Source organism: Chamaea fasciata, unplaced genomic scaffold (assembly GCF_029207755.1).
Source record: "Chamaea fasciata isolate MVZ Bird 193981 ecotype frontalis unplaced genomic scaffold, bChaFas1.0.hap1 SCAF_4, whole genome shotgun sequence".
NCBI classification, from domain to species: domain Eukaryota; kingdom Metazoa; phylum Chordata; class Aves; order Passeriformes; family Sylviidae; genus Chamaea; species Chamaea fasciata.
In genome coordinates this window covers 70,614,007-70,635,571 of record NW_027094089.1, presented here as the reverse complement: position 1 = coordinate 70,635,571, position 21,565 = coordinate 70,614,007, and the positions used below count along the sequence as shown (strand labels likewise).

General features: G+C 44.3%; 1 protein-coding gene across 1 annotated transcript in view; it reads right to left on the bottom strand.

Moving 5' to 3' along the window:
* Nucleotides 1-19,916, bottom strand: part of GRIN3A (glutamate ionotropic receptor NMDA type subunit 3A) — a 71,387-nt gene extending 51,471 nt beyond the window's left edge. Inside the window, 1 exon segment of the mRNA XM_066181908.1 lies at nt 19,224-19,916. Within this exon segment, the coding sequence (XP_066038005.1) occupies nt 19,224-19,916 (693 nt within the window).
* Nucleotides 19,917-21,565: the final 1,649 nt, after the last annotated feature.

Sequence of the window (21,565 nt, the reverse complement as noted above, 5' to 3'; positions counted from 1 at the left end):
TTTTATTAGACCAGACAGACATGACTTGAGGTCGCCGTCTCTAATGCTACACAAAAATACTTCAAACTAATCTGAATATGTACAGCTCACTACAAGGTAAAAGAGGCAATGTGAAATATGAAGTTTCAACTGCTCTTTGAAAGTACGGTTCATTATTTATCTGAATAGCCACTTATAAATTATCCTAAGTAATATTACCTCAAAAACTTCCAGGTGTTCTTTGCTCCAGCAAGGAAAAAAAAAAATCCAACATTCAAAGTTCAGTAAAGAACATTTCATACAGATCCGAGAGAAAGAATAGTTTCCCCTTCCCTAAAATTTCCCTTTATAGTTTAAAAAAAGGGCACATGGTCACTTGTGCAAATAGGGTGGATGTCATTCTCCATGACATTTCTTTAAAATGGCAATACAATTCGGATGGGAGGAAGTGGTGGCCAGGTCCATGTCTGTGACACTTACTCCCAGGTGCCACAGAATTGTCTTCAGTGTTCAAAAAGCCCTTGCAAACATTTGAGCAAAATCTGCCAGGAGCTGCTGTGTGTGGAGGTCTGAATGGACAACTGAAGTGGGTGAGGACTTTGCAGAAGGAGCTGGCTGTCCCACTACAAATCTTCCCATACCTGTAAAGAATACAAAACACAGTGGCTGTTCCACTAAGAGCATATTTTGGAGTTTCTTCTGATTGCCACATGCCTGAATAGCTGGAAAATAGCTGAATAGCTATCAAGCAATCTGTAAGTTCCCATACGAAGCTATTTTGAGAATACGAAGTTCCTTTAACTCAACAATAAATTCTGAGAGTGAAAAATAAGTGAACCTGTAAAAACAAAGGATTTGTCCCATGAGAAACAGTAAAGAAAATATGTAAACAATCCAAGAATAGATTTCACTGATAAGTAAAAGACCTTTTACCAACCAATAGAATAATTAACAATAAAGCTATTAACAAATTAGATGTTGCCCTCGAGGTTTGTAAAAACTGTATAAAAGATAGCATGTGGCCATAAAAAAAAGCCTTCTGAAGATTTTACTGTGTCACTGTGTGTTGTGTCCGCCCTAACAACAACATCTCTGAGTGCTTTTCATCGAGAAGTACCTCACAGTCACTGGTGCTTTGCACATCCTGATCAGTCCAAAGGGATCAGTTTCAGAAGAGTTCTGAAGCAGGCAGTCTTGAGTTTTTCCACGTATTATTTAGGCAATGCACAGGGGAGGGGCGTTTTTCTCCCAATTTTTGGTTCAAGTAATTCAAATTTCGACAGTAGCAGAGCCAAAAACAGCAGCAGCACGTTGAAGCAGATACTACAAGTACTCTGGGCTTGCTGAAATTTGTGTCCTTCCTCACATCTGTGGTGTGATAGAGGAAGACTGTTGTTGCAAAGAAATTCTGGTAACACACCAGTGCTGCTGGTTTAACTTGAAGAAAACTATTTAAGCAGATACAAGGGCACTCTGTGGTCTGCTAATGGAAGAACTCCCATTAGCCTTTTAGAGTGATTTCCAACAACCCCAGATCAAAGATACAGGTGTGACCAGGCTGCAGAAATAAAGTGTGAATTGGATTACTGACAAGTAAGAGTTTGAAGGCTGATGAAAAAAACCCAAACAAACGGGGTTATATTGAAGATCCCCAGAAGTGGCATCACAGGGTAACAGCAAAAAATACTGCCAGCACAGAATGGTACCAGGAGGTGCCAGGACAAAAAATTACCACTCACTATTGGTCAGCCACTGTTCACGAGGAGATTTCAACTTTGAGTATAACAGGATTTACACAGAACAAAGGACAACTACCCAGTGTGTAAAACATACCACATATCACAAATGTGGACATAAGGTACAACTGCAAACAAATGAGGAATGAGCAAGTAAATACAGTAGGCATGCAGGCAGCATTAATGAATAAATAGAAGAGACCAAAATTGGGAGAGACTCCCCAAATCAGCATAATGCTCCTGCCTTGAGAAATCCTGGAACACAGATTACTTGCTAGTCACAATCCCTAGCCCCCCAAACCACACAGCCATGTATGTTCTGTCTCTCTAAAGACCCGGGAACCAGAGGATGATCCCAGACTACACTTTGAATTGTGTTGTTGCTGAGAATGAGCTGTGGCACTTGCATAATTCCCCTGTATCACTGGGACCAACAATATCACTTTGCTAACAGTGCTAAAACCTTGATTAGGCTAACATGAATTTGCACATAGAAAGGGTTTCTAAAGCTCACATTAACTGAGTGTAGTATTTACTCCGATGCCTTGCTCTTGAGGACTGCTGCTAACACAAGACAAGAGCTGACAGGGAATTTGTCAACCAGGGCTGTAATTATGATGCACATTGCCAAGCACTGGTCTACACTGGGCTCCTTGGCACATCACCTCTGCCAGGCTCCTCAGCATAAAGGGCTCTTAAAACAGCACTCCCATCTTTGCCCTGTTTCAGCAGCTTCCAACTTATCATCAATAAGATGGACATGCTGCAGCATACTGCTGGAAAATCCTGCTTTTTCAGAGGCACGACAGGCTGTGAGTACTCCTTCTGTATGACAACTTTTTTGGCACAAGCAAAACAGTGATTGAATAAGAAGAAATTAATTCTGGAAGGAAATGTAGAATAAAAAGAGAGAGGGTATGGAGAAGACTGATTCATGCTGTGTTGGTAAAAGGAGTCTGATCCCATTTTACAAAAGCAGCTGTTGTTCTTTTTGAGATGTACCTGGTGTATGCAACACAGCATTTAATCCAATTAGATTATATCCCCCATTAACACCTACAGCAAGGAATAAAATCTGATGGACCACTGTTTTCACTCACTAGTGCAATTACAGCATGGCTTGAAAGTGTTTTCAACCCCTCCTGAGCATTCGCATTCTTCATACCCTCAGCAGCTCTGCCCCCAAGAAATTTCCCTCTTCTTCCCTACAGTTTTCTTCTTCTGCCTGTCAAAGAAATACCATATGCAGTGATCCACAGGGCACCCCTGAAATGATAGATGTGTATGGCAATATACAGCAGGGGAAATTAATCCTGACCCATGTACCATTTCTCAGAAAGCCAGCACCAGCTCATCATTGCATCCTCTTCTGCTGGGCCTTGCTCCAGGCATGTTTCACAGGATTAATTTCAGCTACAAGGGCATTTTGCTCTATATTGATTTGGTTGTATGAAAGAAAGCTGAGAATTAAACTTGCAAATCCTGATCTCTTAACTCTATTAAATGAGGCCAGGGTAGATTAAGTTAGTAGTTAGTAGTTCATCTTTCTGAGGCTAGGCATTAAAAACATGGCTCTAAGGTGAATTCTTGGGTGTATGTGGCTTGGCTGAAAACCAGGATCAGAATTTAAACAGCTTCACTTGAGGTTTCTTATTTAATACCCCAATGATTTAATTAGAAAGATGGGAAATTAGGAAAAAAAAAGAGTTAAAATAGGCTCTCAGGGCATGGGATGAGTGGGGAAAAAATACCAAACATCTCTTTTAAAAACAAAAACAGTGTGCATGTGATGGGATGCAGGGAGCTGACAAAGGGGATAGGCCACTGGATTGTGCTGTCCTGAGTGGACTTGAAATGCCTCTTGCTGCTCATCTGAAGCCCACAGTGAAGCCCAGGGTCAAAGGGTCTCATCCTGCATGGGTATCCTCAGCTCATTGGGTACCTTTAAATAATCAGACAGCGAATGCTCTCTTCCTCAGCAGGGGGGAAACCCAAATAAACTGGGATTTGTGAAGTCTGTAAGGTCCTCAGCTGCAGACTTACTACCTTCAACACGAGACAGAAATCTAAATTTTGAAGAAGCACCAAAGTCTAGTGGCTTTTACCACTGCAAATGCTTTCACCACTGCTCCCTACTTTTAATTCCCAGTACGGTCCTAAAACATTGTCATTAACAAACAAACAAAAACCTGGAAGACGAGCTGCTGTGTAGAAGTTTCATGGCTGTATTTTGAAATTGCTTTTTCTGAGCATGCAAACCACAAAATCAGGCAAGATCCTGCAATCAGGAAGTGCCCACCCCCCGCCCCCAAAGGCAGAAGCATTTGAGTTTCCAATAAAGCGTTATAGCAACAACCCAAAAAAAGTGTGTGACTGCACAGAGCCTGTTACCAGGCACACAGGAGACGAGGAGGAGAAGGAGGAGGAGGAGGAGGAAGAGGAGGTGGAGGAAGAAGGGCCAAAGGGTGGCTGTTGAATATAGAAGCTGAGCAATCCAGTTTGAGATTCCTGCCTCATCTCAGTGTGTAAACCCTGCTGTAAAATGGGGATTACCTCCTCCAGAGTGCCCCAGAGGGACACATCACCACCAGGATTCTCACCCATCATAAGGCTTACAGCAAGATAAATACTTCACAGCCTTTTACACAGGCACAGACCAGAGATTAAAAAAAAAAAAAAAAAAGGGCGGGGGGGGGGATTAAGTAATACGTCAAGCCTTTCTTTGCCAGAAGCAAAATCTAAGGCCCAAATCTCCACTTCTTTGCTGTGCTAGACACAACTGCCTCAATATATAAAAACGATGGGAAGTGGCAGTCATTTGTTTTATATGTTGTTAAATAATTCAGGTATTTGCACGATTACACTGCTCTGGTACACTGGTCCACTTCCAATATCCCACTGAAAATCTCATCAGGACCCCATGTCTCCGGGCATTTCGGTACTGTGATTTCCTCCTAAGTTTTAAGGAAATATAAGCAAGTTACTAATGGTCCACTGTATTCCAAAAGTGTCCTGGACACAGCCGTGAAACAAGACCTTGCTGTAGTAGGTACCTCAGAGGGCAGAAAGTAGTTTACAGTCAGCATTATGGGGAGGTTTGGGAGAATGTGTCAAAAATCATCAACCGTCCCTGTCTCACTCTTGGATTTTTAATGTGAAAGATCATCAAGCGAGCATTTACAGTTTCTATTTGTGACTCAGTCTTCTGGGCTCATCTAAATCCCTGACAGAATAGACAACAACTTCACCTCCCTACTACACACAAATATTTGCACGACTACTGCTACCAGTTTGGTTTAACTCTGTGTCCTGCATTGAAGTATATTCTATCACCATCTTCATGAACTGTTGAAACCAGGTGAGGCAGTGCTCCCTGCCTCCTCCACTCTGGATTATCTTCTGTTAATGGGCCCATAAGCACCTTTGCCACACAGCTCACAGATAACCCCCTCCTGGACTATCTCCTGTTAATGGGCCCATCAGGCCTTATCACATGACTCACCATCCCATTGTGAGATGCTCCGCCCAGAGGGAGGAACCAAGCATTCCAGCCTGGATATAAGCTGAGACTCTGAACACCAGTGAGGCGCTTACCCACTGGATTCCCAGAGGACCCGAGCTACCAGACCTTTCTACAGGATCACTGCTTTGGAAGACCACCTCATCTGGACTGCTTCCATCACCCTGCTCAGGTTGTATTCTGACTCTGTCAGTGGTCTTTTGTATTACTGCATCTATTTTATTTACTTTCTTTCCTTTTTTCCTATTAAATTGTATCTCTGACTTGGAGCCTCTCATTTGTTTTGCTTTCAAACCACTACACTCTGCACCTATCAAAGTCATTTGGACCAAGAATGAAGTGACTGCACAACATTTGTAAGTCACAACAAAAATATGAATCATACGTATTAATCCCTCTTTTGAATCATGTTTAGATTCAGTGGAGCAGTGATAACTGAGGCTTTAAGAAATGTGTCCATCCATAAATAACTCAGCATACTGCTTTTACCAGGCAAGACCTTTCAGGGTAGTGAAGTTCAATACACTCGTAGGAAAAAGATAGTGAGAAGGAGATAGACGAATTGTTGAGACATAATTAAATACCAATTTAACTTCTTTGCAAACAAAGTTCTTCACACTACCTATTTATGTGTATACCTTACATTGCTTGAGGGGAAAGGGAAAAAATCTGTTGTGGCATGTTAACAGGGGTTGGCGTTGTTTATGAGAAAATAATGAAAGTAACAGCAACAATTTAATAGACTGGATGTTGGTGAAGGGAAGAATGCTTTGCAGCATGGAAATTATGAAAAAGGCCTACAAAATCTAGTTTTGATACTGGTTGTAACTTCTCTTTTGCAATTCCTTTAAACTTTCACTGCCTCCATATCCTCCTATTATGAAATAATATATTATGATCTCCATTAAAAATTAATGTACCTCCTCCTTAGAATTATGTAGGGTTTGAAAAACCCTGCAACAGCTGAAAAGCCACTACACTTGTTGCACAGCACCAATTACCCAAGCACATTGGGCATTTAGTTAATTTAGTAAGAGCCTTAGCATATGCTTGGGCTGCACATTTCTGTTAGTCAAAAGGCTCCCAAACATTCTAAACCAAATGAATCAATAAACTCTTGTCTGTGCTTGAGCTTCCTACAGGCACACAAGATCTTGCCTTCTCATGGCTCAGCTCTCCCCACCCTCACCCATGGGATGATGCCTACAGATGCTATGCTCTCTGCATGTCAGCTTTCTGACCCTGAAGAAAGCTAATGAGCTATTCCAGCTGACAACGAGGCTCTCAGCTCTCGGAAGTGAACTCTGTGTTTTGATGCATTTGGGCAGCCAGTGGTTGCGTCTCTGGGTGTTCTGGATGCAGCAGAACAGGATGCAACAGATGCAACAGCAAATATTTGCATTGCTGAGAATCTGAGAGTATCAGATGTATTAATGGACCTGCCTGTGTACCCTGCCCTCCTCTGCACTTAAAAACTTGTAAGTTAACTTGCAAGAGACTTAGAAACTCTAAAAACACAGCAGTTGTTACTCCTTTTAAACAGCTCCTCAGTCATCAGACCAACATCCCTCTGACAGCTTCGCCAGTTTGATGTTACCAAGACTAATTAGTCAAGTCTAACACTACCAGTTTTACAGGCTAGAAGAAATAATGACATTCATGAATTTAGCAAATGAGACAGAAGTTATGAATTTAATGATCTGGGAGCCAGTCTTGAGTTGTACAAAACACACTGAGTTAGGTATTCACAAAATTGCTCCAGCATAATTGTCGGCACGTGGATTGTTTGCAAACAGCTTGCACAAACTACTTAGTGTTAATCATTTGTTCCATGACATAGTTAGTCATGCACTATTTCTGCTCCTTGAGTGGGTGATTGTATCCTCCTGAAGGAGAGGGTAAGAACCAGTGAAAATGAGGCATGCCCCAGGAGTTTAACACAGATAAGTGCCTTCGATAAAATACAGGAGGATCATGTCTCACTAATCTCTGCAAGATGTTAGTGTCTCTCCATCTCCATGCAAATAATCCACAATGACTCTGCAGAGTCTGGTGAACCAAAGCCTGGGGACAAGGAATTCACATTGACTATTTCTGGCACCACGATTCTTTTTAACACTCCGAACAAGGGGGAGTGTTGCAGAGGAGTATCTAATTCCCCCAGACAATCTGAGAGGAAGGGATGACAGATCACTGCTCCTTAAGAGTTTGGCAAGAGCATGCAAACTGCTGTCTCTCTCGCTGCAGGAAACAGTACTGCTTCAGGGAGAGAGAACCTTCAGCAAAAACAGTCACAAAAGGAAGGTATATTCCCTGAAGGCACAGGAATATTGGAATTTTATTTCTTTCCACCTTTCAGTTTTCATTATTTACATTATGTTAACACTTGAATGCAAGCTTAGCCAGTCTAAGATACAGAATCCTAGAATGGTTTGGGTTGGAAGGGACCTTACCCTCTTGCCAAGGGCAGGGACACCATCCACTACACCAATTTGCTACAATCCCCATTCAGCCTGTCGTCGAACAGGGACGAGGAATGTATTACAGTTATTACAGCAATGTGCAGAATTATAGTTCCACACACTTCAGTGACCTGGGATGGAACTAAAGAAGGTGGAAAACTACAAGCTGAATTGAATTTTGTTGCAATAAAGCTTTGATACCCCAGAACTGCTCCTTGAGGTACCTGGATCTTCTGTTAAAGCATGCCACAGCACCACGCATTTTCAGTAGCAGTCACATCAGGCAGTCATTGTTTACAGATAGGCAACATGTCATGGTTAATTCTGACATCCCCTGGCAACTTTTCATCTTCCAGAGGAGACTTCTGACAAAGCACAGAAATATATCTGGACTTCTTCATGTCTGGACTGGTAAACCAGCAGCTAATTCCAGTCCTCAGTCCAGTGTATTTTCCTCTTGTTTTAATTGTATGAAGAGGACTGAATTTCCCATTGGAAACCCCCATTCAGTGGTTAGACTGCAGACTCATTTCTTTTGCTCTTACTGATAATAATAAGCCATTTTGCTGCTTTTTATTCTCCAATGAAATTGTAATACTTTTGTATGACTCTCGGAAGACATGCGTTTGCTTTCATAGTGCTGGCATAATATGGATCCACAAAAAGATGAATTGCCTAAATTATTCTCGATCATAGTTAGTGAATTGCTTTCTATAGATTTTTAGGCAAAGTGGGAACTCGCTGGTGAAAATAAGTCAAATTCAGGTAAAATTAAAGTTTAGAGTTGACAGAAATCTGAAGTTTGATTATGAATATATTCTTTGTATCACAGCAACAAACTACAGATCCTATTGGATTAGTTCCTCATTCAAAGGAAAACAATACCATACTTAAATGAAATCTGAATACTTTTTTTTTTTTTAATAATATCGGCTGCATCAGAAACAGCATACAGGCACTCACACACCTGAAATGATTTGCTTCAGCCGTTCTTGTTCTCCTCACATGAACATTCTCCCCTTTTCATGAACACTTCAGTAATCCAATTACACTGGGACAAATGCTCATAGAAAATGCAAGCAGAACCAAACACTTGGAGTCCATTTGCAAGTTCCAGATTCCATGTATATCTCCAATTCCAATTCCTGTGCTTATTTGACTGGGGAAAAAAAGAATCATGGGCTTAGCAAAACAACCAAAACTGTATCTCAGACTTGTCCTTATTCAAAGCCAGTCGAGTAAAAGGAAGTAATCCCATAGATGTTTTTGAAGACTATGGGATAATGCCATTCCTTTGTTCTGGCTTGTTCCAGAAATTTCAGGTGGCTTTCAGGCAGAGAAAAAAAAAATGTCTGTGATTATCAGATATATTATTCACTGTGAATTCTCACTTCATATTCCTCTTAAAGTACAGTTCTGGGGAGGAATACAAAGGCAGTAGGAGCTGGTCAACAAGCTCCCATTCCCTGTCAAACAGAGCATCTTTCTTCATCTAATCATGTGGCACTGCTGCATCCCACCACGGGTCTAAATTTGCCACTCACAAACCTGTAAGGGTTGTGAACACTCCAGGAGGACATCGTGGCACAGCTCACTTCCACATAACTGCATGTTACGTATTTATATGCACTGTCAAAATGGTGGGAAGATATAAAACTGCTTCACTGGAATTCAGCAGGCTGAGCTATTTATAAATAAGTGCCTTATTTTTGGTGCTCTTCAGTGCACATGAACAGTGAGTGATGAGCAATTTATGTTGCTGATCATTTGTATCACAATAGAATCTTGCAGTCTTTTTCTGCAGTGTAAGTTCAGGATCTGTAGTATCCTACAGTCCTACAGCACCTCAGAACAAAGGCCAGTGGGCAAGATAAAGAAATGATGAAATGAGCATGCCACACAGAAAATGGAAAAGTAGATAGATAATAGAGCATCTGAAAAAATATTTGACATTCCTGGGGATTCTGGGCATCAATATCCACAACAGACCCACCACCCATTTCTCCCTCTAAAAACAAAGTGTGAAGGAATCCTCTCCCAAGAGTATTCCACGCTAAGGGATTTTCAATTTAGACAACAGAAGAAAACATTAAACAAAATACAGCTTAATTAACATGAAATAAAACTCATTAGAAGGATGACAAGCTCTGAAGAAATCTTAGGGGTACAACTGAAGTGAAAAAGGAGGTTTTAATTAACAAGTTTGTAAGCACCCTGTACTATGTAAATAATTTATGTGTACAGAAAGATGATCATAAGGATGACTGAATAATCACAATTTTGGCTTCCCTGTGTTGACTGCTGATGCAAGATTCCTAATCAGATGCCACAGGAGTATTCTTAACCACACCAGCCTACCCAGGATATTTCTATACTGATACATTGTGATAGGAATTTTTATAGTGGTGATTAATGGGTGTTTTTTCTCTCCCCATTATCTCTGAGGAAGAAACACTTATGCCATATTTTACCATTTCCCTGGTCATGAGTTCTGCAGCAGACAGTTTCACAGATCATAGAATCACAGAATGTTCTGGGTGGGGTGTGACCTGAAGATCATTGCATTCCAACCCTCTGCCATGGGCAGGGACACCTTCCACCAGACCATATTGCTCAGAGCTTCATCTGACCTGGCCTTCAACACTTCCAGGGACAGAAGATGAGACATCTGAAATTTTCATTCTTTGACATTAAAACAAAAAATACCAATACTTTCTGCTGTAACTACCTGCGTTTGCCTCAAAGCTGTCAGTGGGTATCTATGTTGCCTCAGAGCTCTGTAGTTTATCACCTATCACACATAGAATTTAAGCAGAGGAAACCCAGGCACATAAACTCTTCATCTTGTTGCCCTTTCAAGGCAGGGGTAAAATCAGCTCTATGGTATTAGCACTAAAACAATGTAAAAACATAGCTAAAACATTTTCAGTACACTCTCAAAAGAGGTCAGCTTCAAGTAAAGGTTGGATCTGTTTTCCCCACTTTTGACAATTACATTGAGTACAGAAAATTCCTAAAAACAACTGCTGTCTTATAGAAAGCAGCTACATATGTGAGTCTTACAGACTCAGAAAGTAATAATTAAATATGCTTTCACCTAAAATAGCACCGGAAAATTATCTAATTGTGAACTCAGTGATACTGACTTTTCATCTGATTTGCAAAATAAAACAATCTTTTAAAGCCAATTTGAGTGAGTACACTATTAAAATGAGTGAAATGCAACTGCTTTATCAGTAGCATCATTGAGAAAGGCTGGAGCATAATTCAGGTGCTCTTTCTGGTTATTATTTGCTATGTCTAATAGCTCTTTCTTTGCAACAAATGCAAAACTTCATTTTTGAAATCTCAGTTGATGCTTGAAGATCTGTCTTGTCTTTTAATTCTGTCTCAAGTTAGAAAATCATGTAAAATGTCATATGAACAGCATGGGCAATTGTTTCCTTCACAGTCTTAAAGAAGCTGGAAGTGGGATAGCATGCCTTTAGGGAAATACTAAGAGTTTAAAATATGCCTGTGCAGAAGATTCATAGATTTTTATAATCCACTCAAATGCTTTCCACATTGTAAAACAGGCTTTGGAAACTATCATCACAGATAAAAGTGGGTGAAGGAAGAGTAATAAAAACACTGTAGAAAGAAGAGGAAAAAATGGTGGCTGTTTCTTCTGAGCTCCCCAACATTTGAATTTTCCTGTATAATAAGAAGAATCAAATGATCACAGTAATTTTCCCATTGACTGTGGTTCAGTAATTATGGTAATGTAATTCACAGCTGATGGTGCACCTGTGCCCATCTCCACTCCTCCACCCCCCATCTACAGCCTGCAGCCACCCAGGTCAAAACATTTCAGATAAAAGTTAATTATCCAGGACTAACACTGTACACCAGACCCTTCCAAACTGCTGCCAACTGGAAATTTTCCCATCAGCTTCTGAGGGCTCTCCCAGCTCACCATTCCTGCAGCAGGGAGCATCTGAGAGGTTCAGCATCATCTCCCCACTCACAAGGCACTCAGAGCTCACAGAGGCACAGGGGTGGCTGCCTGGCATTGGGGTGGCATCTGCTTTCTGCTTGTACCAACAGGATATTCCTGTGCTCCAGGGACGCAAGATGCTCATCAGTGGCTGTATGAACCTACACTGCAGGGGAAATGACACACAGAGCTCAGGTCTGAGAGGTGAAAATCAAGCCTGAACACGGAGATGTTCTGGAACTTTCTCTGCAGCCAAATCCAAGTCTCAACACCAACTGCACACAAACTTTTGGTTGCAATGTCCCACTAGGGCAGCATGTAATGTTACAATGGCTGTGGTATGCCTGTCTCAGTTCTTCATGAAACTGTCCATGGTTACCAAGAGCAACGTTATCAGCTTGCTGTGACAGCTGCGAAGCACTTGGGGCCAGGCTGTGAACTTCTGATTCACACTGATGAGAAGCCCCTTGAACAAGCAGCTTTGCTTGCGTGTGACTCCGTTAATAAATGAATCATCTATCAGTGCTGCCTACTCAAGCTTAAATCCTTCTCCCAGTTCTTCTGCTACTTCCACCATCTGCACACCCTTTCCTTGTGGTGATGAGAACCAATTTGGCTGACTGACAGGGTTTGGGGAAAATGTGGAGTTTTTCAGGGGCAGACCAGAAGTAAAGAACAGTCGCTAATGTCCAAAGCCAATCCTAAAGTCCCTGTGCCTGAATCTGCTCTGATTTATTAGGAAATCCCTTCTGGGTACCTACTGGTATGATGCTGCATGCATCCCAGTAACCTGGTGTTCCCAAATCCTAACCAGAAGATGTCTGACTCTGGTTTCCAAAGCATCACGAGGACTCTGACCATAATTCTCAGCATGAAGTTCAAAAAAAGGCTTCCATTAATCACATCCAACCACACGAAGGCCTCACACCCTTTGCAAGATATCTCTCTGGCAACAGCAATAAACCATTATTTACCTCTGACATAATCCCTGTTCCCATCACTGCTTCTTAGATGCTGGCCTAATCAGTTTCCTGAGAAGTCTGCAGGGAAGACAATGCATTTTGGGGGCGGCAAAATGTTTTTCTGGGCAAGCATTATTCACTGGAAGTAACAATTCTTAGCCAGAGATCAAGACAGCCCTGTGAAGTCAACCCTGATTTGGGCAAGCCATTCTTCTCTGTGCTTGGTGATCCCAGCTTGGTCCAGTGCTTTCCTACAAAATTCACTTCCCTTGATTTATGCTGCTAGAACTGCAAAAAGTAAAGACATAGGGAAGGGCACCTTCCTCTTCTCAATTCAGCTTATTTTTTCCTTCTCTTCCCCTGCGTCACTGACATGTGATGTTTCCAGTTTCTTGCTTCCTTTTCTTGTTTTCTTCCTCCTCTTTTCTCTGGATGCTTTTAGCTCTTCAGAACAAACTCTGCTATGTACAGCTAATTGTATTGCAGTCAGATCTGATGCACTCTCATTCCATCAAATTGAGAAGACAACCCTTCCACTCTTTAAAAGCCCTTCAGTAAGACCCACAGAAACATGGGCTTATAGTCTGAGTCTTTGTTGGAAGGCAAATTTATGTCTTTAAAAGAAACCACTTTTTCCAATTTTCTGCTCATTACAATAAATACAGAAATTCTAGCCATGTTATGCCTGGTTTTATTTCACATTTAAAAATTAATTGGAAATCCAGAAAGTGAAATAATAGAATACGACATAAACATTTTATTTGAGAGCTTAAAACTGTAACTAGATCCAGCAGAGCCGAAAGTCCTAACACTATATGTTTTCAATATTTCATGGGTTTAAATAGTAAACAGTTTATTAACTATACCCTAAATGAGAACTTTTTAAAGTAGTCTTTGAATTTAATCACAAGAAATAAACTGAATAACACATCACAAGATCCCTTGATGATTTCTAGTTTCTATAGCTCTACTTCCACTGGCTTTTATGGACAAATTCTTGGGGGAAATTATGTTGAATACTCCAACTTACTTTTCTTTGTTAACAATCTGTTCAGTACAGTAACTTATGTATTCATATATAATCTGACAGCAGGTTGTCTTTAAATGTGTCTATCCTAGGCAAAATTATAATTTTAATTTAGTAGATTAAGCCAAGTATTCTTTGATGTTTCTTGTGATAATGCCTGTTCTTCAGCAAAGTAATAATCAATGATGTAAGGCTGTCATATTTTAATCACTCATCACTGACAGGAGTGAAGTGCATTGTGAAAGACCTAGCAGCAAGGAAGACATTGTTTTGTGAACACCCAAAATAGAAAAGAGCCAAACCCAAAATAAACATCATGTATGATACTGAATTTTGTGTTAACTCAGCTTTTCTGCATTGAAGAATCAGCATGGGATGAGGAATGAGAAAATCTCATTACTGGTCAGTTCTGAAAGAGTACTATCCTAGCAGACTTCAGGCTCTTTCTGCCTCAAGAGAACTTTAAAATTGAGGAACCAGAGGTGAGAACTGAAGAAAAAATATTCTCACCACTTTCCTGCATTCTGAAAAGGGATTTTTTGCAGCTGTGATTAACTGAATCTTCCTTAAACTCTCTAATTCAAATAAAGAGGCTAGTTTGGGCTTTCCCCCCCTTTTTCTTTGTCCCATGCAAAGATTTTTGATAGAGGAAATATCACTGAGATTTATGGTTGAAAGAGAAGCAACTGGGCATTTGTTTGCACGTCCTCTCAATTTCTGTCCGTGATTCCTCTCAAGGCCCCTCCTATAAACCCTCCTGAAGTATACAAAAGGTAAGAGCCACCTCACTGTTTACTCAGTGTGAGGTGAGAAGGGTTGCTGGCCACAGAAGACAGAACACATTTCCTCATCTACACAGAAACTAGTACAAGCTTTCTATATCTGGACTAAGACATTAGCAGTGACAGTTTAAATGACCAGAAGCCTGCAACTAAATGTGTGTGTTGCACTTCTCCTGGGAAAATGGAATTATTAAAACTTTTTTCCCCAGCCAATCAAAAACACTCTTCTGCAAAAATGAAATTCTGGCTCTGAGGAGGCAAGAAAAAAGTATCTCTGGGCATTTAGTTGGACAGACACTTTCCCACATCTCCATCCCTTTGCTGTAATTTCTGCCTGCCCTCACTGGTGCAATGTATAGTTCATGTCTTGCAGGTCAGTATGACTTCTGAGGACTGTGTATTCACAGTAGTATTCCTGTTTCCAAAAAGACTTACAATTCCTCACCCAGGGTGGTCTGATATATCTATATTATCTATAAATTAGGATGCTGTTAACAATGAGCTTCATTCCTTTAAAAACAAATGAAAAAATGAAATGTTTATAGGCAGTTTCTTTTTACAGCATCTGTTCTGAGGCTGAACTTGGTATTTTACTGGAAAATTCAGTTTAACCTGGAACTCTGATTTGGTTTATTTATTTTTTTGACCCCTTCTGAAGTCATAGCTGTAATCAGTAGCACTGCATTTTCAATTTCTCAAGAAACCAGGTAAAGCACAGACTGGCAGGGGCTGATGAACTGCAATTACTTTATTCTGTTTAGTTGCTCTGAAAAGATTCCTCTTCATGTTAACAGACATCAGAGGTCCTGATTTATCTGAAACCCACTAAAAATATTCCTTTAAATTCAGAGAACACTGCGGCAAACATGACCTCCCCTGTGTTTCTGATACTATCACCAACAAAATGGATATTACAGCTATTCTTCCCAGACTGTCAGCTCTGACCTGTACTACTAGAAGCAATATTACTGTATTTATGTATGGTTCATGTTCCCTGGATCTTTTGGATGTACTGATCTTTTCCCTGTTCCATCCATGGGAAAATTATTAATGATGTTGGCAATCTTGAATCAAAAACTAAAGTGCTTCTCTTGATACAAACATACATAAGGTGACAAGCCATGCCTCAGTGGCATCAGTGCTTGTGTGCTGCTGTCTCCAAAATAATCAGCTGTCAAAGCTGCACTGCAATTTGCATTTGTGTTAGTAGTGAAGAAATCCAGTGGGTTTTCTTCCTTGCTGAATGACAGTACTCAATTGTTACTGTTGCTTACTGACTGTGAAAATTTACTGAAATGACAGTAAAGGGGGGAAAGTACATAGCATTTCTTGAGGTCACAACAGCACTGGGATTTACTGTTAGTGTACACGAACAATTAAATCACAGATAAAAAATTTTAAAAGTGTGTCACAGTTAACTCTGTGTAGCCTCCGTTGAAAACAACACATTCCTGAACCTCCAGAATAAGCTGTTGCTTGTGGGAGAACAAGTGTAGTACCACACCTTGTGATGGCTGTTGTCTAGTGATTGTTCATGTCATGGGAAAAGACTGTTTGCTCTTTTTTTTTTTTTTTTTTTTTTACCCTCAGGGTGGTAGAATTTAATGAAAAATGGATTTTTAAATATGCTTGGACAACCACAAAGCTTTTGAAAACACAGTTTAGGTATCTTACATGAATGTAGCTGCCCATCTGTGATGCTGTGGATTTCCTCTCATTTTACATGTCTGAAGTATTACTACCATCAAATACCACAGAGACAACAGGCAGTATTATTGAAATGCATTTCAGTTCTGGATTTTTACCTTCCCTTTCATTCTAAACACTGCTTTTTGCCACATTAGAGAAGATTTGCTCCGAGATCAAAGTGTTTTTCAATTACAGTGAACATTTGCCTATTGTAAATACCTGCATGAAGTAATGACATTAACATTCAGCAGCAGTACAAGATATTGCACGTGTATGTTCCTGTCCTGGTGTGGTGTGGAAAATGAGACTTTGCTAGACATAACTACTTTAAGACCACCCTAATGATAGATTTGAATGCTGAAGAGAAGCAATATGAGACAGCATCTAGTGAATACTGGGTTTGTTATGTTTGCCATGGTCTTCACATGCACACAGGGTAAAATGCTCTTCAAGGACAAACAAATTTTGGGTCTGCTTCTGTCCCTGCATGGAAGAAAGATACCTGCAGGCACTTCTAAGGGCATGCTGCAGTGGTTTTGTGGGAGGGAAGATGCCCTGTCCAAGCACCAGTAGGAGGGGTGACCCCAGGGGTGCCACTTCAGAAGCAGGGTTAGAAATCAGTCTTCTTTTCTTCTCTGGAAATCTGCATGCTGGGCCTATCAGCAAAAAATCTGCCATGTCTACAGTAATGTCATTTACATTTGCCTCTTCTCAGATGGCCAGTCTACAGGTCTAGAGAGACAGGAAGGTGAAAGGTCTGTGGCATGTTCATTTCATGCCAATTCTGGTATAGGACTGTGAGCAACACAAAATCCCTGCCTGCAACAGAGACTGCTGAGGCCAACAACTCCAGGGACTTCTGGGTCCAATATGCTCTTGGAAATCCTGTAGGTCTAGGAGGTATGCAAGGCAAGGCTGCTATAGCACTGCCTCCAGTGTTAGCCTTTAAAAGGTATCTAATGAGTGAAAGTATAAAAAAAAAAGTGTTCAGAAAGATGTCAGTCCCTCCAAGCCAACCTTGAGAGACTAACATACTTGTATTACCTGCTAGCTTTTGAGTAAGACTGAGTTGTTTTTCTAAATCCACAGATCCTTGAAAAGTAATTTTTTTGGCTCAGCCTGAAGGAAAAATGGAGTCTATTCAGCACAGGTGCAGTGCCAGGCATTGGTGTTACTGTCACTGAAGACAATACCAGTTAAAGTTTGCCTAAGAACAAAGCTTCTGATTTGGACAGACTGATCCATTGGGCTCCCCGCTGAGAACAGTTTGAAAGTTAAGCAGGAGCTTTGAAGTCCGTGGAAAGCAGCAATGAAATCTAACCCTGTGCTGCACGTGTTGAACACATCTTGTGAACTCAGGCAGCTTAGACCCTTCTCTGAGATGGAAGATAAAATAATGCTAACAGCCAGAGCAAGGAAATACTGGGTTCAGGATTTGGCCCTCAGGGAGTTTTGGCTGTGACTCCAGCTGCAAGGCTGGTAGATGTAACAGCAAACTTGGATGCTACTGGCACTATCAATAACAGAATTCAGCAGCACTGATTACCCGAGTTTCTGATTAAATCTAGAGAGACCTGAGTTACATGGGTTTTGCTGATGTAGAGGAGCCTAGCTGAATTAAAGGGGCCACAAAAGAGCTGGAGTGGGGAGTTTGACAAGGACATAAAGTGACAGGAGGAGGGGCAGCAGTTTCACAATACCAGAGGGCAGGGTTGGATGGATTATTGGGAAGAAATCCTTGATTTTGAAGATGATGAAGCCCTGGCAGAGGCTGCCCAGAGAAGCTGTGGCTGTCCCATCCCTGGAGGTGCTCAAGGCCATGCTGGATGAGGCTTGGAGCAGCCTGATCTGGTGGAAGGTGTTCCTGCCCATGGCAGGGAGCGGAACGAGATCCTCCTTAAGGTCCTTTCTGACCCAAACCACTCTGTGATTCAGACCAGCATGCAGCAGTCACATCTTCAGTTACAGACCAGGAGCTACCTAACACAGACTTTTTCTACACTTTGTCACAATTCAAACGCACAAAAACTGAAAAAAAACAAAAAAAATCCAACCCAAAGAAATGTGATTCAGGCCATGGTTTATCTTTGCTTTTGCAAAGCAAATTCACTTGGCAATCTTTTTTTCTGATTACATTTTGAGACCTAAGTTGAGCTACCTCTTTTTATACAAAACAGCTGTTTATCCTGTACTTAAAAAGTAGCTTGTACCATTTTACTTATGACTTCCCTTGCTCAGGCTTTAAAGAATAGAGCATTTTCTTACCTCTTCCTTGCCAAGATAACTGCTGGCATCAAACACAAAGCTGCAAAATGCTGTACCTATCACCTTTCTCCCGAGTGTGTAACACTAAGTTGCCATCTTTCTATGATAGAAACTTTACCTCCTGATGCTACTTCTACTTCTGCCTGAGACTTTGTCAAACACAAAGAATTCAGTTTCTATTTTAGCTAGACAATCAAACAGTCAGGCTGGGCTGCAGTTTCCAGTACTTTTGTTAGGCAACTCGAATTAGCAAGAATCTGATCTAGTACCACTGTATGAACTATAGGTACAGAAAATCCTGGTGCTTTAGGTCAATTCGATGCAAAGTCAAGTTACACTGAACAACCTCCCTGAGAAGTGTCACCTGCTTCCCAGCCTGCAGTGCCCATTCACAGACCAGCATTAAGACCACTCAGAAAGCCTTTTGGGATCTCTTCGGTTTGCCTTCCCGCCCCCCCCCCCCCCCCCCCCCCTTTATAACCTTCTCTTGATAATGCACATGGTGTTCTGGATCCCCCGTCTGCTCTCGGCTCTACAACTTACAGCAGTGAATGACTTCGCGCTAACAACTTCGCTTGTGCCACCGAGCACTTGTCTCTTTGCACAGAGAGGATGCTTGTCCCCGGCCACCCCGGAGCTAAAGCGGAACAGGGTGCCAAAGGAGGGAGGAACCGAAGAGCGATGCCGGCGGCCCCGGCGCCCGAGCGCTTCTCCCTCTGTCAGGGTCCTCCCGCCGCGACCCCCGCCCGGCTCCGACGCCCGTCCCCCAGCGTCCGCGGGGCGCTGCCGTGCCCGCCGCTTTTCCCCGTGACCCCAGCGCCTTACCAGGCTCCGCCGGGGGAACTCGCCCAGCACAATGCTGACCACCGGGATGCGCAGCGCCGCCGATATGAAGTCCAGCTCCAGCATCTCCCCACGGCTCTGCGGGAAGGCGAGGATGGCAGAGACCCCCTGCACCACCACAGTGTGGCACAGACTCTGCAGGAAGGAGACGGGGTCGTTGCTCCAGGAGGCGCTGGCTGAAGAGAAGGGGAAGAGGGGCAGGTCGCCCAGCCCCGCCTCGATCGCCATCACCACCTCCAGGGACAGATTGTAGGGCAGCAGCCCGGGCACGCCGTTCAGGTTGGCCACGGCCAGCAGCAGCGCGTCCCGCGGCGAGGGGGGCAGCCGCCGCTGTCCCCCGCCGCCCCAAGCCCTTCGGCCCCGCAGCCCCTCGGGGCGCCCGTCCGACGCCTCCCCGGGCCAGGCGGCGGCGCCTGGGGCGGCCCGGGGCTGCAGGTGGGTGGCCCCCACTCGCACCGTGTGCCCGATGCGCCGCAGGATCTGGCAGGGCTGCGGATGGGACGCGGAGCCAGGCACCGCCGCCAGCACCAGAGCGCAGGGCGGCAGCAGCAGCAGCCATGCCCGGCCCAGGACCCCGCGCACCCCCGGCCGACACATGGCCGGGAGCCCCCCGGCGCCGCCTCCCCCGACCCCGTCACCCGCATCAACCGCCCCGCGGGCGGACTACAGCGGCATCAGCAGTGGCGGGCGAGCCCCGCGCAGAACCACCTCCGCCGCCGCCCATGGGGCCGCCGCCGCCTCGCCCCCGCCCCGGGGCTGCGGGGAGGCTCAGCCCCCGCACCGCCCCCCCTCGGTTCTGCGGGGCCGGGGCGGCACCCGCCCCTACGACCCCCGCCGCTGCGACCCCCCGCCGCTCGCTCCGCCCGGTGCTCGCTCCGCCCAGCTACCCCGGCGGGAGCGGGATGCTGCCCTGCCCGACCTGCCCCTGGCCGGCAGCTCCTCCGCAGCCCAAGCCCCGGCGGGGCTCTACACGCCTCCGTTCCCTGCTCCGCGCCCGCCGAGCGCGCCCCTGCTCGGCTCCCTGCTGCCGTTCCGCGATCCCGGCTCCGCTCCCCGTCTCGTAGCGACTCCGTCCTGTAATCCCGGCCCTGCTCGATGCTCCAGCCCCGTGCCCTTGTCCCCCCGCAGCCCTCGGAACGCGCCCCACCAGCTCCGGAGCCGGGCAAAGTTGTCGGTGTGACTGCGGGCGGTCGCTGGGCTGCGCTGCGCTCCCAACGGGAGGAACGACGAGCGCCGGCCTCGCTCGGCTCCTCCCCGGGCCGCCGGGACTCGCCCACGCGGGCCGCCCAGGGTAGGAAGGGGCTTGGGGGGCCCCTCCTTCGCGCCCCCGGGGGAGCGTCCCGGGACAGCCCCGACGGAGCCCTGCGTCTGGTGCTGCCGTGAGGCAGCCGCCTCACCGCTCCCGAGCAGCGGAACAGTCTCCGTGCCCCGAGGGCTGTGAACCGAAGGTGGCCTACGGTCCCCCATCGGATGGCGGGGGAGCCGTGTGTACCGCTGCCGCTTGTTGTGGAAGGCAACCCGGTGCCCTTTACATGCATTGCTGTTTTAAACGGAACCGTTTTCCGACATATGAGACCCGAGATCCTGATCCCGCAAACCTGGGGCACCGCCTAACATGGCTTTTAGTACAGAACACTCTTGTCCTAAGGGGAAACAGAGCAGAACTGAGATGGTCGTTTGTGTGCGCGTCTGAAACGATCAGGGGAAATCTCTGACCTTGTCTTAGTTTTGGTATCTGGGTTTAATCCTGGGCTCTCGGAGCCGTGCTGACTCCCGGTCTGAGACGCTAATACTGTGACTGGGGCACTGACACGCTCCACGTCCTGTGGTGGATCGCCAGGATCTCAGAGGAATCCCTCTCCACAGCCACGCTGCCCGTCAGGGGGAAATCATCTCACGGATCTCCCTGGCAGCAAGGCGGTGGCTGCCTGCTTGAGTACACATGGGTGTTTTTTCTGCCCGCGGGACTCCTGTCATCTTTCCCTGTTTGACTGAGTCCCGAGCGCAGTGCAGCATCCTGCTGCCCTTCATGGAAGAATGGTTTGAGACACTCACTTCTGGAGTATTTAAAAGTCTTTTGTCAACTCCAGCAGTTTACCCTGACCTCCTGTGTAGTAATCCATCTCCCACACCCCCAGCAGGTGTTTCCAACTAGGGAAAGAGGTTCAGTTTACGTTTAGACATATCAGGAAGTTTACCTAGATTCTTCCATACCTTTCTGACAGGGATTGGCTCGGAGCCACCCCAGAAGTGTGGACTGGACTCTGAGAATGTAATTCAAAGTCTGTTGTTACACTCATTGGGCCAAGAGCCAAAAAGCTCAC